This window comes from Stigmatopora argus, chromosome 3 (genome assembly GCF_051989625.1).
Source record: "Stigmatopora argus isolate UIUO_Sarg chromosome 3, RoL_Sarg_1.0, whole genome shotgun sequence".
Lineage (NCBI taxonomy): Eukaryota > Metazoa > Chordata > Actinopteri > Syngnathiformes > Syngnathidae > Stigmatopora > Stigmatopora argus.
Window position 1 is genome coordinate 12,928,160 of NC_135389.1, and position 16,902 is coordinate 12,945,061.

Below are 16,902 nucleotides of genomic sequence, written 5' to 3' on the forward strand. Positions count from 1 at the left end.
TTGCTATAAATCCACCACAAGATAGCAGTGTTGCCCAATGTTAAGTTGTGCTCAGAAAAAACCCACATCATTTTTACTGTGAAGTCACTGAGGTAAGAGACACCTTTTTAGAAGATACCTCGTTTGCATTTTAAGGGAGGAATAACATCAGGCTGTTTGAAATTTTATTACATTGTCACTTCACTCCATCATATGAAAAACAAGTTCTGTACAAAGGTCCAACACCTTGAGCCGTTGTCATGGTGCTAATATGGATGGCTTAAACTCTGCAACATTATTCAACTTATGTCCCAGTGGAAGTATAAACATACAATTCTCCAAATTGGAAGTGCAATAAGTTATTGCGATGGCACATTTATATAAGGTCACTGCCATAAGTAAAAATACTTGGTTGTTATACAAAAAGCAGCTTAAAGCCATTAGTAAATTAGAAAGCAATTTAAAGCCCAAAGCACATTTCCTTTAGAAAACATTTTGAACACGCTATGTATTTTTGACAATATTTAACACTAGAATGGTTTGCCTGTTGGACGTCCATTACACCGAGGAACATTTTGTGGAGAAAAAAAATCATTCTGTTGAGTTAAATTTTATGCTGATTAAAACTAAAATTGGCACGCTAATCCAAAATTGCAGGTATTTTTTTCTATCACGTCAGTTGTTGTTGTTGTTGTTTTTACTATATAGTACATTCATCTTCTATACCGTGCATTCTTGTAAGGGTTGCTGCAGCCTATCCCAGCTGACTTGGAGCAAAAGGCAGACTACACCCTAGACTGGTCGCCAATCAGCCAGAAGGCACATTGAAGGTGGCTTCAATTACTGAATAATGTTTTTGAAATAATAGTGTAAAATAAACATTGCCGTCACAAGCAAATGTGCTACAGAGGGATGCACCAAAATGAAGATTTTGAGAAAACATTATTATGAATTAAAATCTTTTTAAAGTATATTTATGTAAAGAAAACTACAATTGAGACAATTATTCACACTTTTTAACATGTATATATTCCTAACGCTTAGAATAACAAAAAAAAAGGTTTATTTGGTAATGACATGAAAAAAAAACATACAAACATTAATAGACCCGCCATAGTTAAAAAAGGCATGTTTAATAATGTGTGATTGATTTACAGGCGCCCTCTTTCTAATTTAATGTGCCTGTTTGTATTATATATTTTGGTATCTGTAGGTTTCATTAGTTTTTCCGGGTCGGTTTTGAAGGAATTATTTTGAAAGTCTTTTTTCGGAGTAGCCTTGAACGCACCATTTAGTGATCTTGCTTACGTGCAGTCGGGTCACTTCAAGAGCTTAAATGTATCAAAAAAAGTTTTCAATAAACTTTGTCGCAACTTTTGCTTGCTAAAAAGATTTCTCTATCGGTGTCGCGCTTTTCTCTTGCGCCCCCACTTTTGCCTTTACGGTTTTTGACGCGAACGTCACAGGTGGGCGGGCTTTATTGGAAGTGCCTCATTGGTCAAGGAGATAACGGAAATAATTACGGGTCACCTGTTTACCTTACTACACATCTGCAATCTTCGGTTTTATGGACAGAGGATTAACGTCATTAAACTGTGAGTATAAATGTAGATTGTTTTTCTACTACAGGCAGATGATATTGTGTTAAATAACAGTAAACGAGAAAGTTTGAGATTGATAGCAAAAAAGACAATTGTAAATATTTTGAGTTTTATTTTTCAGATTACTTTGTTTGCTTGAACTTCATTGTTTTTGCTTGAAGTCTTATTTTCATTATTTTTGGGGGGATGCAACTTGTAAAAAGGGAAGATTTCTAGGTTGGAGATGAATGTCGTGGATGCTTTTCCACTGTATGTGCAAACTAATAGCTACTTTTTGCTTGTGCCAAAGCAATGTTAGGAAACCTTAATTTTAGTGATGAAATAGTTTTGGATCACATTTTAGAAGATCTTGCTTGTTAAATTATTGGTTCATCTCCAATGTTAAGTACAGTATTTATCATATTTTATAAGGATGAGGAACCTGTAGTTGAAAAATTTGACGTGAGGGAAAAGATACAAGATCAGTATTCAATTTTGCACCCAGGGGGCATACAGGGTGGGACGCTCTCAACAAACTCAACAAAATTAGGTTCCCCAGTGTTTTTCATAATAACGTACAAGCAACATAATATATTTTGTTCACATTTGCTCAAAACGACATTTCAGTAGTACTGTCATGGAAATAGCTGCAGTCAGTCGCACCCATTTTGTTGACATTTAAGAACTGAAAGTTCACTTCCGTTCTTTTAAAAAGTCAAATGTTTCATTGATTCATTTGATTCGTTTCAGTCCTCAGAAACACTGCTGTAATGTATATTCTCCACGTTTCTGCGCTCCAGGACTAATGTCATAACGTTACCTAAACGTTACAGAATCCTCCCACTGGACGCTGGTTCAGCCTGCACCAAGTGTTGGATCCAATGAATTGGATTGGACGTCTATCACCGCCATTGGCAGTCAGTGGTTTAAAATGGGATTAATTCTGCTGACAATCGCAGTCGCACTTATTTCCTTTGTGCTGCCCGTAGTAGTGTCTTCTATCTGTGTACAGTCTCTCCTTGTTTATTTGACCTATGTTAGCATGAGCGCTCTCAAAAAAAACTCCTCACCACAGTCGGGGTCAGACTTGGTCAGGAACTTCATGTGGCCCAAGAAATGGCGGCGCTGTGCTCCTTGGCCTTCATTCGCAGCGCCGCTATACTGGAAGATTTGCGATCCGGATCGACATTGAGGTCGTAGCCGTTTAACCCTCCGACCATTCCGGCTCCACCGAACAGACCGCCCATCTGCGCCTGTCCCATGTGGCTACTTCCTGGGCTGGGCACACCTAGGAAGTCCGGGACCCCTCCGTGACTATGAGAGTGAGGGGGCATACAGGGTGGGACGCTATCACAAGGCACAACACAACCCGGCACCGGAGAGGCGCCACTGCCGCCGCTGATCCACGATGGATTTTGAATCTGAAATGGAAGAGGAGTAACCGATGAGATTAATGCACAGTGTAAAAAGATAGAGCTTCCCTGCAACCACTTTGGAAGCCATAAATATAAAAGTCAGATGCTGCCCCAATCCATTCCCGATATTACTTTACGTTTTTTTATTAACACATTTCCTGCCACTGACAATGATAGACATTCAATTCACCGAAACTGGTGGTGGGCTTGCTCTGAATGATTTAATGCCATGGACATCGAATCCATTTCGACTGGGAGGCAAGGCACCAATCTTGAAATGCTGGCCTCTCCCAGTGGTTTTGGATTGGATGTAATGACTTTTTAATAGTGATGTCCAGTTTATTTAAAATGTTGAATTTAAACCAAAGTCCTATTAATAATAATGAGTTGTTTTATTGACTTGAAACAGCAGGTCAAATTGGTTATCTTAAAATTTCAAGTTGAACTGACTTTTAGAAATATATATATATATATATTTATGTAGAGTACACCCCCTTCTCCAATTACCTGGGCGTAGTTTTCAGGCCGCGTTAGAAGGGGAAGCTCATAGGCTGTGGAGAAATGCGTTCGAACCTGTTGCATTTGACCAAAGCGCTCCCTCTTCCTCCACTTGGCTCTGCGGTTCTGGAACCACACCTGCAAAAAAAAAACAGCAATTTTTGTTGTGATTTAATGTGTACTGTGAAGTTTGAATACAGTTGGCGAATTAGACCATTTTTGGTAGGTTGAAAGTAGCAGTATTCCTTTAGTTTTTTTGAGTTGCCAACATTGAAAAGCACAAACTTGACAGAGCCTTCAAAGACTTGATCTTGGTGTTACCAAATCAATGATTTTTGTGATATTCCTATCTTAATTGACCAATTATGAGGCAATTTGTTGACACTCATTCTTACATCGGCCCACACGTACCCTATCGTCATGTTTGAAGACGGTTTGCCTTATTGTCTCCAAATAAAAATGATCGCAAAATTCCTTTGAATTATTCTTGATAATTATCACGTGTCAGGTTTGCAAAAGTTTAGATGCCAAAGATATAAATAGGGAAACTCATGCTTTATAGATTTTATCTTGAGATAAAATAATAAGGCTCATGTGCCACATACTGTATCAATGACTGTTTTTATTTTATTTATTTTTTCATAAAGAACGTTAACCAATCTCACATCCACATTCCACAGGTCAGCTGGCAAGAAAAGCCTTCCAAAGTTGTAAAGCGATATGGAAGGTTGTGACAACCCCCCAATGTCAAGGTGAGAGGTTGTTGCCCTTTGAATTAAATCATATGTTTGCAGGAGGGCTTGGGGTCCGTTTCATCCCTTGAGGTTTGGTAGGACTCGGAGGTGGGGGTCTGTCATTGTTTGATGTTTACCACATTTTTTTTTCTTTTGGTTTGTTCTGTTTTCTCAAAACATTGCATTTGTATTTCTAAATAGATTTTTCAATACACAGGCTTCCGACATGTCTTTAAAATACTGTTGAATTTGTGCTTGCTAATGCTAACAAAACAGAAACGTGAAAGACCATAAAAGTAACATAAGACCTTTGAAATATTGCATTTGATCATTAAAAAAAAATGCTCTTACCCCAAAGTGACATTCTACAAAGACAATATTTATTGGAGGAATTCCGATCATTTTACGTTTGCTATTACATAACATCACCCTCTTGTTGGTGGAGTTATCCCAAGCGTGACAACCAACCGTGTTTCTCACGTGTCTGTTTTTTATATTCCTCGCAAAATACGAATCTAATGGGTCGTCTGATTTTTGTCCTAATCCCACCTCATGTCACCACCATTTCCGCCCTCTACAAAGTGCGTCGTTCTCCTCCTACATCTCTTTTATGTCCAAGAAGTGGAGCAGGGATATTGGAAAGTGAGATGGTAGAATGTTCCAACTGGAGCTTGTTTTCATTTCATGTTTAATTTCCTGACGCCAAAGCCCGTGGCTTTCCGCGGCCAACCCCTCTGACCTCTCAGAGGCGTGTGGACCAAGGCGGCCCCTTAGAAACACACGTTCATTTGCATACCGTGTCATTTATTTTAAAAAGTCACTATCACTGGCAAAGTTTGAATGCTGTCAACTTGGGAAAGAAAATGCACCCCCCCCAGTCTTGGTTTCTGTGTTCTTAGTCATGAGCTGCTTTGTCTTTGAAAGGCGGAAAAAAAGAGGATGTGGGCCAAATAGTTTGGCAAAGAGATCATCCGTGGCGCAATTGTTATGAAGTCAGATGTGCCTGTCCCACGCCGCACCTTTTAAAAGCCATACTTATCGACAAGAACTTGCTGTATTTTCTTAGTTTCAGTGTTGTAGGTGGTAATATTCCCAGTTACTATATACATACTATACTATTTAGACGAACTGTGGTTCATCAATCACTGTGAATGGCAGCCAATGAGTTAGCTTGCTTGTTCAACGTCCTATCCATTAGAACTGTGAAGTCTTTAGGGATGTCCCAATGCAAATTTTTTTGTCTTTCAATCCTATTTTTACATGGTATATTTTGCCAGTATTGATTTTTAAGAAGCAAAAAATAAAATATGTAAATCCCAAATATTTCAAAATCAAGTCATACAATTCCGTTTTACAAAATGATTATTCTTAGAAGTCAAAAGATTAAGATAACAACGCAAATAAAATAATTTTGTTAAATTCTCCGCTCCTGTCAATGATGAATTCAATTTCTCCATTAAAGTGAGTCTACTGGTATTTTATACAATGCACTTCTACCAACAGTGGCTACATTTAAATGGACAAAATTTCCTTAATGCGATCAGTTTTATGATTTAAAATTATGTTCGGATGCACTGTAGTTGTTAAAGCCGGCAACACAACAAATATAATGAAGCCTCTTCTCACACACATCCACACACACACCGAATAGGTTTGCCTGCGCTCTACTTCCGCTAATATGAGGAGGACTCATATTCCATGCAACAACAGATGCCAAAACAAATGTACAACTGTTGAGTTTGTTGTACAAAGAAGAACAAAAAAAAGAAACGACGGTAAAAGCTCTGTTCGAAGACCGCTCACACAAATTGGACATTTGAAATTTAGGTAGAAAATTGTCATCTTAGAACTGTTTAACTAAGGCAATGTTTCCAAGACTGCCCTTTTGATTATCTTACTTTTTTCGGATGATCTTTGAAATCAATGTGGATTGCACCAATGGCAGCCAATGAGTTAATCCCAAAAGTTAGTTCCATTGTCGCCGACACATCTGCAAGGGAGGTGACTCAAAGTGCTTTGGCGGCGTTACAGTAATAGCTGAAGACGTTGACAGCAAAAGGCAGCTTACAGAACCATTAAAGAGCTTTATTTATGCTGCACAGCCAGCAGGCAAAGAGAACGGGGGTCGGGCCCGAGTGCACAAACTCCAAAAGCTTCTTTGAAGTTGTAGCCTTCCCACCTCATCTCTGTCATCCAGAACCAGTGCGATTGATAGGGCAGCTCAGCAGCCCCCCTCCTCCACGGCCAAGATGGTCGCATTTTTCGCTCACGCTGCGTGAAACCCTCGAATAGTAGCAAAAAGCGCCAAACTGAACAAAGAACATCGCTTGAACAGAGGAAGATTCCATAAGGCATATTATGGAGAAAACGTGTGTCGTATTGCAGCTGAAAAAGATTATTAAATGGCTTGGCAAGCTAGCGATGCCCTTCAGTATTCCAAAGTTGCATATCCCTGGACTTTGTCCTGACAGACCTTCTCTCGCAATTGTGGGATTTAGACTTGATTGCGTGCATGTTTAGGGTCTGTTTTGTAGGACTCCAGGTCAAACCTCAGTGACTCAAAAGAGTGGGCTGTGTGCCTCTCAGTTGGGAAAGTTAATTATATTCATCTGGGGAAAAGATGGATCTGTGCGAACCAACATGAGGTCCTTTTTGTTTTTGTTTTTTTACTGTACCACTGCATGGACCAGACCGTCCCTGACTTTGTCTCAGACTGCACGTGGAAATTGAAAGTGGCATTTCAATTGCTTTTTATATCCTTCCCGAATAGTCCGATGTCTTGGTCCCTCCCCGTGTCCCTCACCTCTTGCCTGCATAGTTTGGTAGGGAAGTAGTAGAAACATGGTTACACAAGGGATAAACCCTTGGCCCCTTGACCTTCGTCTGCAGCGAGTAAATGCAGAGAATATTCCCTGTTTCCTCTCCATCTCATTCCGATCTCGAGTTGGCTGGAAGGAAATGGAGATGGATGCGGACAAGAATTGACTTTTCTGTTGCCACACTTTAGTGAGGGCAGACATGTAAAACGAAATCAGGAAATGGGACCTGAAAATGCTAGAGAAAAGAAGAGCTGGTGAATAGCATGTCAGACTACAGAAAAGAGAGTTACGGGCGACACCCTGAATTGGTTGCCAGCCAATCGCAGAGCACAAGGTTGACGGACAACCATTCACGCTTGAAAATTTTACCAGCCTACCATACAGGTTTTTGGGATGTGGGAGGAAACCGGAGTACCCGGAGAAAAAGCCACGCAGGGAGAGGGAGACCATGCAAACTCCACACAGGAAGGTTGGAACCCAACGGGGATTGAACCCTTGAACCACTCTGCACCGGGCCGCCTATGTCTTCTACAATTAATTTAAAAGTGATGAACAAGAAAATGTTTTAAATGGTCTTCTACAAGAAATGCACACATCTTCCAGTTTGTATTGAACTTTTCTATTCCAAATTAAACGCATGTGTGAACTGCCCACAGTTGGCATGGATAGACTGAGGCACTCCCGTGACCCTTGTGAGGATACGCAGAAATGAATGAATTAAATATCCTGTGTAACATTACCCATCCTAGTGTAGCTAGAGCATGAGATGGCTTAAATTTGTCACCAACGGCACTGAAAAATGACCATTTGGTGCCAGCCCTCCCAATTCAGAAGGACTGACTGTCTTTCGCTGTAAATGACAACCAATGAGTCAATTAAACGGAGCTCTTTTTGCATTTGTTCTGCTCTCACCTGGACACGAGCTTCTGTCAGATCTGTTCTGAGTGCCAGCTGCTCGCGGGCATACACGTCTGGGTAGTGCGTCTTCTGGAAAACCTTTTCCAACTCCTCTAGCTGGTAGCTGGTGAACGTAGTTCGATTGCGCCTCTTCTTGCCTTTATTGCTCTCTGCCTCGTTTTTATCCAGGGGACTTGAAAGATCTGAGCCCGGCCGCTCGGTCGACCCCTTCATGCCCGTGTCCTTTAGATTTAGGTAGCTGCTTTCCATCCCAGGGGGGTCGACACTGGAAGGCAACTCGGATTCTGCCAGCTCGTTGTCCTTTCCTGCATGAATAAATGGAAAGTTGAGATCAGTTTTAGTCAGTGCTGAGAAGATTATTTGGGGAATCAAATGGGTTGCAATGACAGGTTGCCCTGTTGAAAATGGAAGAGTAGCGTAACTATTTCTCTAGCAAAACATTTCATTGTGGCTTGCAGCCATGCAAGTCGCTGACCAATTAGCGCTGAAGAGAACCAGCAACCGTCAAAGAGCAATATGCTCTTTTAAACGTCTGTTGCTTTTGGTGAATGTAGCCGGAAAAAAAGAACCCCGTGACTAACAAGTCGGCAAGTGCATCTGCACACCATCACATCTTAGCATACACGCACAGTTGCGGCTACTTAATGCTTACATCACCTCGGTAATGTTTTATTTTGGGGTTCAAAGGCCTTGTCTGTGTATGCTGAATCTACACTTGTCTTGTACGTGTTTGAAAGGGTTGTCACGACGCATTGGGACGACCTGTGACACGGGCTTCCAGGAGGCCACGCTCACGTCTCTCAATCAACGCGGTCCGAAATCCGAGCCGGCGAAAAAAACGGTCTCGCTTTGAGGACTTTGTGTGCTTGCGGCCTCCCTCCATTTGCCTGCTGTCGCCCGACACACTTTGGCCCTCGCATGTAAACAACATTGTTTTTGTCACTTTCAATTTAGACAGCCCCCTTTTTGTGGCAGACCCGCCTCTGTTTCTGTCAACACATGCCAGCTTTTTTGTTGTTGTTTCTTTTTTGGAGACGAAGAAGGCTCTCCTTTCTTCCTCACATAAACAAACAAAAGTGTGCATAAATAAGCGCGTACGTATGACTTTGGTATAAGGCCAGTCAAAATGCTGCTCTGTCAGTTTTTCTCCCTGCAACTGCTTTGCATTGGCAGGAAAGCTTTTGCGTTCCTGAATGCGTCGGAAAAAAAGTGGTAATCAATTTGGAAGATGCATTCAGAAGTCAAAACGTTGTCACATATGACATCACAAGCACTGCGACGAAGAAAATATCTTTGTAATTTTGAGAGTCAATATGTGGCCGATACCGACAAAGACTGAGACTGTGACCAAACGCATGACTATTTTGGGAATCTAGTTGGAGACCCGAAGGAGACCTTGAACGTGTGATTGTGTGTAATTTAACCGTTTGATTTTCCAACTCCTGTTATTACCAAAAGTAGTATTTTTGCACAATGTCAACAAAAGTGAACAATGTAAATGTGTAATGATTGAAAAGGCATCTTAAGTAGTATCTGTGATTGTCTCAGTAGTATTGAAGTGAATATCATTAATCTATTAATGTGTTGACTACTAGGTGCATTTTGCAGAGGAACCATCAAAATATGCTTCCCAATAAATAGGTGTCAATCTTGGTTTTGCTGTAACTTTGAGCCACTGCTCGATTACATTTCAAATAACGATCGGCAGGCATTTTCTTTTGCAGTTTTATGTCGAGTGTTCTGCGCAACAAAAGCGCATCGTGAGGAGGACTGTTAATATTTTGTGGTGCTGACGACTCTGTAAGCCATATTTTGAATGTTGAGTAAGTTGGGGGAATAGTTTGGTGGTGATGAAGTTGGGTGTGGGCTGTCTACAACATGCGTGTTTGTTTTCATGAATTAATACTCTCTGGCAATGTGAAGTCAATAGCGGTCGCGCCAATCCACTATTCCAATGGAACAACGCGGCTTGCCCAGCTGGGGTTTCTGACCTCACATCATTGTGACCCACCTGTCAAAGCCTTTTACTGTCTCCAAGGACGCAGGCAGATGTTCTGATGTTACCGTTGTCTCCTGTGGCCCTGTAAAATGTTTTCATTCAACCACTGGGCGGGAGGGAGCATGACTACACCATTCAGAAGTGAGTTTAATCCACTCAAAAGTGGAGATGGTGCAATTGTGCCCGTGGGCAAGGCACATGCGTTAACATGTGAGGCACAGCTGGTGCTACAGATGGCCATGGTTAAGTTTTATGCTCATCCCTACATACATCAAGTGCACCTTCAACATGTAGTTTGTACTCATCAATCTATTTTGTAGCATACGATTTGTGAGCAAGCACAAATCTAACCGGCCATTTTTTCTATTATTCTAGAAGATCACGAACTTCCATTTTGGCCGCCCACTGTTTAGTGTATGATAGAACTGTAGTGTCATTACAACATATTAGATCATTAATAATATTTTATCTAAAACCATCAGGAGCCAAATGGGAAATTTTGCTAATGGACAAAATAATCTCGGAACACAAAAGAAATGACATTACTTAGATTTTAAGTGTCAACATCTGGCCACCCCTATGAAAAATTTCACGAGGCGCCACTGTCATGGCGGCATTTTCCTGGAACTCGGAGGAATCTTTTTACTCGCTCCGTATCACGCATCAATGTACACACATTGGACTAAGTTGACAATGCGCAGACCCGTTTGGTCGGCCGAGGTCACGTGTTTACTAGGGTCAGGCTTTTAATGGCTGCTGAAAACATCAAAGTGTAATTGAACTGGTTGTAAAGCAGCAAGGCACCCTCTCAGTTTTTATAGAATGGGATGGGGAGGGTCAAGTGAAACTAAATAAAAGAAACACTATAAATTAGTAACCTGGGGAAGGGTTAATGACCTTGTACTAACGAGGAAGGAGAATGCTCCTAAAATGTTGCTTCCCATCCTCTCGTCAAACTTTATGAGTAAAATATAAAAAAGTGTTTGTTGGTTTTAGTGGCTATGAGTCTCTTTCTTCTGAGTCTTTCCTTGGAATTTCAACTCCAATCACAGTCTTTTCTTCTCCCCACTCAAAAACACGTCATTCCGATTCTTATAACCTCTGATTGTTTGATTTGACTGTGGCATTGCAATACATTGAAATTTAATTTTACAAATGTAGTTATCATTCGTTTTCCCCGATGAGTGCTTGCACAAAATCAAGCTCTTCTAAAAGGCCTCATTTGTTCAGATCAGGTCTGATCATCTAAATTCACGTTGACTCAGATCTTTCACAAGCCAAACCGCATCTACGGGAGAGTACATAACGCAAATACTGCTCCGGTCCCCAAACTTGAAGAATGGACCAGAAACACGAAATGCCTTGCCAGGGAGCCCTGACAATATTTTGAGTATTGTTTCTTTGTTAAAGAAAGGCTCCCAGATGTTCCCGAGGAGAGAGATCTATGGCAGCAGCACATAAAGGAATGCTTCTATTCCATGGGAAACCTGAAATCTTTCTGTTTTGTATCAGTGACCGATAGACTCGACGCAGTCATTACCTCACCAGTATCCGAAGACTTTAGGCTTCAGCTGTCACTGTCTCGTATCAAAGGGTGCAGAAATAGTTTAGGATTATCGTTGAAATGTGGTTAAGAATAAAGTTACACGTCTTCGCCCGAACGGTTATTTAAATATTTCAGTACAAAAAAATAAGATTGGGCTGTCGCCTGAGGAAATTCTCATGACAAGACGTGTATTTACAAAGGGTGTAATCACCAAAATCCTCTATTTTCCAGTAGGAATTTCAGGAAAACGATAAAGGCTGACTTTTTTTGGGGGGGGGGGGACATTTTTATTCGAAAACCATTTCAGGGCAGGATCACGGGTCATCGTTGAGCCACTAACATGGCCAAAATGTGGTAGTCATCACAGCGAATATCCATACATATCCCCTGACATCATTTCCCTCCAATTTCCCCTCGCCATCCACGTTGAAGACTATATTTTGACAGGATGCTTTTAAAGCGCTGCCAGAACCTCCTTGTGGTCTTGTTTTGCTGTCATGCATTGAGAAACATGTTTTACATATCACAGGATGCTCTAATTTCACACTGAGGTCAGAGCGGCTGTTTGAACTGCATGATGTGAACATGATATTACTGAGAAAAAGGCAAAGGAGAATTGCTGCAATCACTATGTATGTATATGTTATTATTTTGCCGGATGTCTTCGTCTACTTATTTTAGGGCTGCATCTGTCCCCCCCCCCCCCCCCCCCCCGTCCCAAAAAATCTACTTAGAACTACAATCCGCCCTGTTACAATTCTGCCAAAATGACTGCGCAAAATTAAAATACTATATCATTCCAGAGTTGGAGGATATTTGGGTGCCAAAAATCTTGGAAAAATAAGTCCTTTCTTTTCAGTTTTTCTACTACTCATCGGTAACAGTTAATAAACTAAGGCTTGTTTTTCCCAGTTTACGGATCATTTTGGCGTTTACCAAATATGTTCTAATCACAACAGCAGGGTTCCAAATCTGTACTAATATTTGCTTTTTCACAAGAGTAGAAACTAGAATTTTAGCTAGCTGTCATGTCTGACCAAAAAGAAAAGGTCCCGTTATAAATATCTTATGTATTTATTTGATTGGTCCAAGGTCAAATCCAATATGATATACAGTTATTGATACAGATTAGGGTGCTTTTTTATATGGCCTATCTTGTACTCATTTTTAACTGGCATTTTGTTGTGCACACATTTTATGCTATAGAAATGCCTTTTAAAAAAAAAAAAACTAATTTGTTGTACGGTATAGTTAGCCCCTTTTAACAAACAAAAACAATTGCATCTTTTCTCCTTTTTGCCTCCACAGTTCTTTGTCTACTCTCTTCAAATTGCTCATTTTTCACTCCGATGATGTTTCCTCAAAAACTAGAACAAGACATCACAATGCCAAATCCTCAATCAAACAATGTCAATTGGATAGCAAGCCGTATTTTCACAGGATAATGTTTACCACAGTACACTAATTCAAGATTACAACTAAAATCTGGGGATTGCTTTTTTCCTACACTAGAGGTTGCTCCTTGGTCAAGTCATTGTTTCTATCTTTTAAGTATTTTTTAGGGACACTCCTACTCATAGTTCAACTACCACAACTAGTATTTTCTTGTTTCTAGCCCTCACCGTTATTGTCAAAAGAAAATGGCCCTGACATATTTATACATCAGTGGCATTGAAACCGTTATTTTATAATATACTAACCGATCATACAAAAATAATTGACTCCTTAGCTCACAGTCTTAGGCCTATTAAGAGTGGTCCTCGCAGGTAAAATCTTTGAGAACCCCAACTCTAATGCCTGAACTGATTGACTGAATTCATCATTGACACTGTCAAAGTTTGCAATTATGTATAGCTGCTCTGCTTTGTATTATGTTGCCTTTCATACTATAAAAAAAATGAATTCAAGCTTTAACCAACATAAGCTTTTCTGGATTGAACTATTCATGCAGGCGCACTTGATTAGTTTGCCTATAAATGCATAGAATATATTCTCTAATTTCTCCCTTTCCATTTGTGACACTTGGCTTGTTTTATAAGGTATTGTGTAGAAAGAGTAAGGTAAACCCCTCCTACTTAGTCAACGCTCGACTGACACACTGTCCAATATTTCAGTAGTTTTGCCAATCTTTACCCGTATAATGTCATGATTTAAGAGTGTTTTATTGATATTGTCAAAACCTCGTTAGTTCAGGCATGAACTCGAAGCATGTGCCAATTTCGAATCTCCACATGCAGTAATATTTCCAGAATGACTGTGAAAAGCGAATAGCCCACAACAGCCTGGTTGCCATGTAAACAACTTTGCAGTCAACCGCCAAAGTTGGCACACACACACGACGCTGCCTGTATATCACATGATTTTTCTGACACGGTGAAGTAGATTCACTATCAACTTGAGCAATATATCTTTCGTGTTGGGCCACACATAAGAACCCGCTGACGCCTGAGGCTTTGACTAGACCCCAAAAGTGTCCTCCTCCCCGCAGCCACAGTGCCTTCATCTGGCTGCAACATTTTCAGAGCCTCTTCTCTTTGGACGCTTGCTGCATTTAATGATCGCGTTCAATCGTTCTGTCTTTGCGCTCGCCAGATCAGATCACTAAAGTACAACACAAGCTTGGCGACACAACACACTCCCCACTAAAAAAAATAGATGACTTTGCACTTTAACATTTTTTTTTCCTCCCCAAGTGAGCCACTTGACTTTTATTTATATAGCCAGCTAGAAACTATGCTGTATAGTTCCCCTCTACATTTTCTGCAAATTAATTTTTGCAAATAAGCATGTTAAGAAAGTTTCTGTTTTGTGCAAATGCCTGCATTGTGAGCCATGATAACAGGTTTCCTGTAATGTGATATACTTTTTGTAAACAAAATAAAAGTAGCAGTCTGTATATAGAGCTAGATTGACATGTGCACCAATATCTTTTTTTCAGTTTTTAATCCTTTTGGAGGCTTTAAATATTCTCGCAGAATATAGATAAAAATATACATGATTGTAGTCTAGCTTTTTTTTACTTGGAACACAGTTGCCACCCCTAAACAATTACAACATTTAAATAGTAAACAGACTCCACATAAATATTTTCAACATCAATTTCATGATATAAATACTTGAAAACATCACTCTTTGCCTTGAAAAAAATTCTAAAGTTCAGCATAATGCAATGTAATGTATATCAAAATATGACAAATTATCCAAATGTTCAACCATTTAGGGACACTCTGTAGTCTTGATATATGTATGTTTCTCTTGGTCACGTTTTTTTCTTCTTCGAGTTTTCACTACTAATTAGGCCTACAGTATTCATAATTTAACCCATTGTAGGGCACTCAATCAACTCATTGGTTGCCATTGACAGTGCTAGACCTCTAATATATATTTACTGGCAGAGGCTGACAGAAAATGAGACCTCCCAGGCAAAATGGATTGGACATCTAGCACTGTAAAAAAACACTTAAACATGAACAGTTAAATGAATTGTACATTTCTCCTTGTCAATTACAGACAATGCATTACAGTAAATATCCTTTTCGTTTCTTTTTACAGTTCTTTATTAATGAACCAAAAAAAGGGAAACTAAATATTTTCCCATTTATTCAAAGGTACATTTTTAAAACTTAAATTAAAATCTAAAAATGATTTTTTTTTTCAAATGTTATTTGTTATTAATGCTGTAAATTAGAGCCTATCAATGTTAGTGTTATTAGCGGCTAAAACCAGAATGAATTTCAGTTTTTGTTCATTTTGGTTTAGTTTTTTTTTCCGATTCTATTCGTTTTCAATTTTATTTAACTCCCAAATTTTGCTTCATTTGTTAATTTTCTTTATTCACGCAATAAATAATAATAATAAATATCTCAGGTGTATGCACATGTTTAGCCTTTTTTGACTTTGTGAACATATCAAATTAGGACATAGTACCTCTATTTTTTTGTTTTTGTTTTGCTTTTCAAAAATAGTTTCCCTATAAGGTCTATAAATATCAATATATTGTCTGATGATGGCATGCACCCCCCTTTGGAGATGCCACTCACCGTAGAGAATGCCGTTATGCCCCCCATCCGAGTGCAACTTGCCGCCCTCAGGGGGGGTCTTGCAGGTGGGCCTGTGCATGAAGAGCTGGTACTTGTGGAAGTGGCCTTCTCCCTCCGCGCCGTCCTGTAACGACGGACACTCGGTGTGAAAAGGACTCCGAGACTTCTCCCCGTAGGCCGGGGCTTTGCTCGCCCCGAACGTCGTCGGGTTGAATTTGACTTCGCCGGGGCCGAAAGTCCTGAATGGGTTGGCCTGGTGCTCCCTGCCTTGAGAGGCGGACGAATTGTAATACGAATCCATCGAGGTCATGTCGCAGTATGAGACGCACGTATCAGCGTTCATGCCTAGCCCAAAAATGTATTGGAAAATAAATAAATAACAGGAAAAAAACACAGGCAAAGTCCACGCTGCCCTTCTCGCCCACCCTTCTAAACGCGTCTCCCCGAACTTCCACACTGACGCGCTCTGGCTCGCTCCAAGTGTCGCATCTGGGACTGTTTTAGAGAAGGAGGGGAAAAAAGAAGAAATGCTGAAAGCCCCTCTGTGTGAAGGAGATGCCTCAGTATAGCAAGACCACCGCGCAGAACTGCGCTGACCTTCAAGCCTCAAGCACGCACTCGTAGTAGGGCCGCTCGGCACAGGCTTATTATGCACAGATGGGAGGTCAAAAGCAAGGAAAGGGGTGGAGGGGGCTGCACGGGGGCAGCATTTTCTTCTTCTTCTTCACTCTCTTTTTTTTATTGCTGGTAAACACGTAGGAAACCAATCACATGACATTAATGCCATTAGGAGATGAATGGAGCGACTTTGATTGCGTGCGCCGAATCAGACTTCTTGTTGCTCGCTGCTGTTTTGGGGTTTATGTTCAGACTCGGAACAGATTCAATTACAGGATCGAGAGCGTTTATTTTCACTCCAAAGTCAACAATAGCTTCGATGCCTTTTGTTTGACGAGTTTTTATTAACCTTTTAAGGCAAGTGACTTTTTCCATATTTGAGTAAATAAGTGGATAACTCTCTGGTGTATATGGATGTCACTTTTTTGGTTATGTAGGCCACAATAATCAGATTTTGTGTATAAATGACTCAAAATGATGCCACATCTCAATTATAATCAGACATTGTTTTAATCATTCATTATTTTTTCTGACATTTATGAATAGAAGAATTGAAATTGATGAAATGTTAATCAAATCTCATTAAAAAACGAAAATTGAATTGAATTGAAAACTTTTATCGTCATTACACAAGTATGAAATTTAAAGCTTAACCACGAGATGGCCAAAATACAACCACAAACAAACTGGCAGATAAATAATCAATAAATAATAACAATAAATAAGAAATAAATAAGTAGTCAACACAACAACAAA

The 16,902-nt window shown here is 40.1% G+C and overlaps 1 protein-coding gene across 1 annotated transcript; it reads right to left on the reverse strand.

Annotated features, from left to right (window-relative positions):
* Window positions 1-189: 189 nt before the first annotated feature.
* On the reverse strand, window positions 190-16,188 carry LOC144070879 (homeobox protein aristaless-like 4). Its single transcript, XM_077595385.1, has 4 exons — window positions 15,529-16,188; window positions 7,938-8,248; window positions 3,482-3,610; window positions 190-2,980 (listed from the first exon to the last, which is right to left on the reverse strand). The coding sequence occupies exons 1-4, from the start codon at window positions 15,869-15,871 to the stop codon at window positions 2,660-2,662; spliced, it is 1,104 nt and encodes a 367-aa protein (XP_077451511.1). The 5' UTR covers window positions 15,872-16,188; the 3' UTR covers window positions 190-2,659.
* Window positions 16,189-16,902: the final 714 nt, after the last annotated feature.

What these genes read in the sequence shown, in the direction of transcription:
- LOC144070879 (XM_077595385.1), bottom strand. Translation starts at nt 15,871, where the DNA reads ATGAACGCTGATACGTGCGTCTCATACTGCGACATGACCTCGATGGAT. An exon ending in GCATAACGGCATTCTCTACG is followed by an intron (nt 8,249 to 15,528) that starts GTGAGTGGCATC and finishes TTATTCATGCAG; the next exon opens with GAAAGGACAACGAGCTGGCA. An exon ending in TGACAGAAGCTCGTGTCCAG is followed by an intron (nt 3,611 to 7,937) that starts GTGAGAGCAGAA and finishes TTTTTTTTGCAG; the next exon opens with GTGTGGTTCCAGAACCGCAG.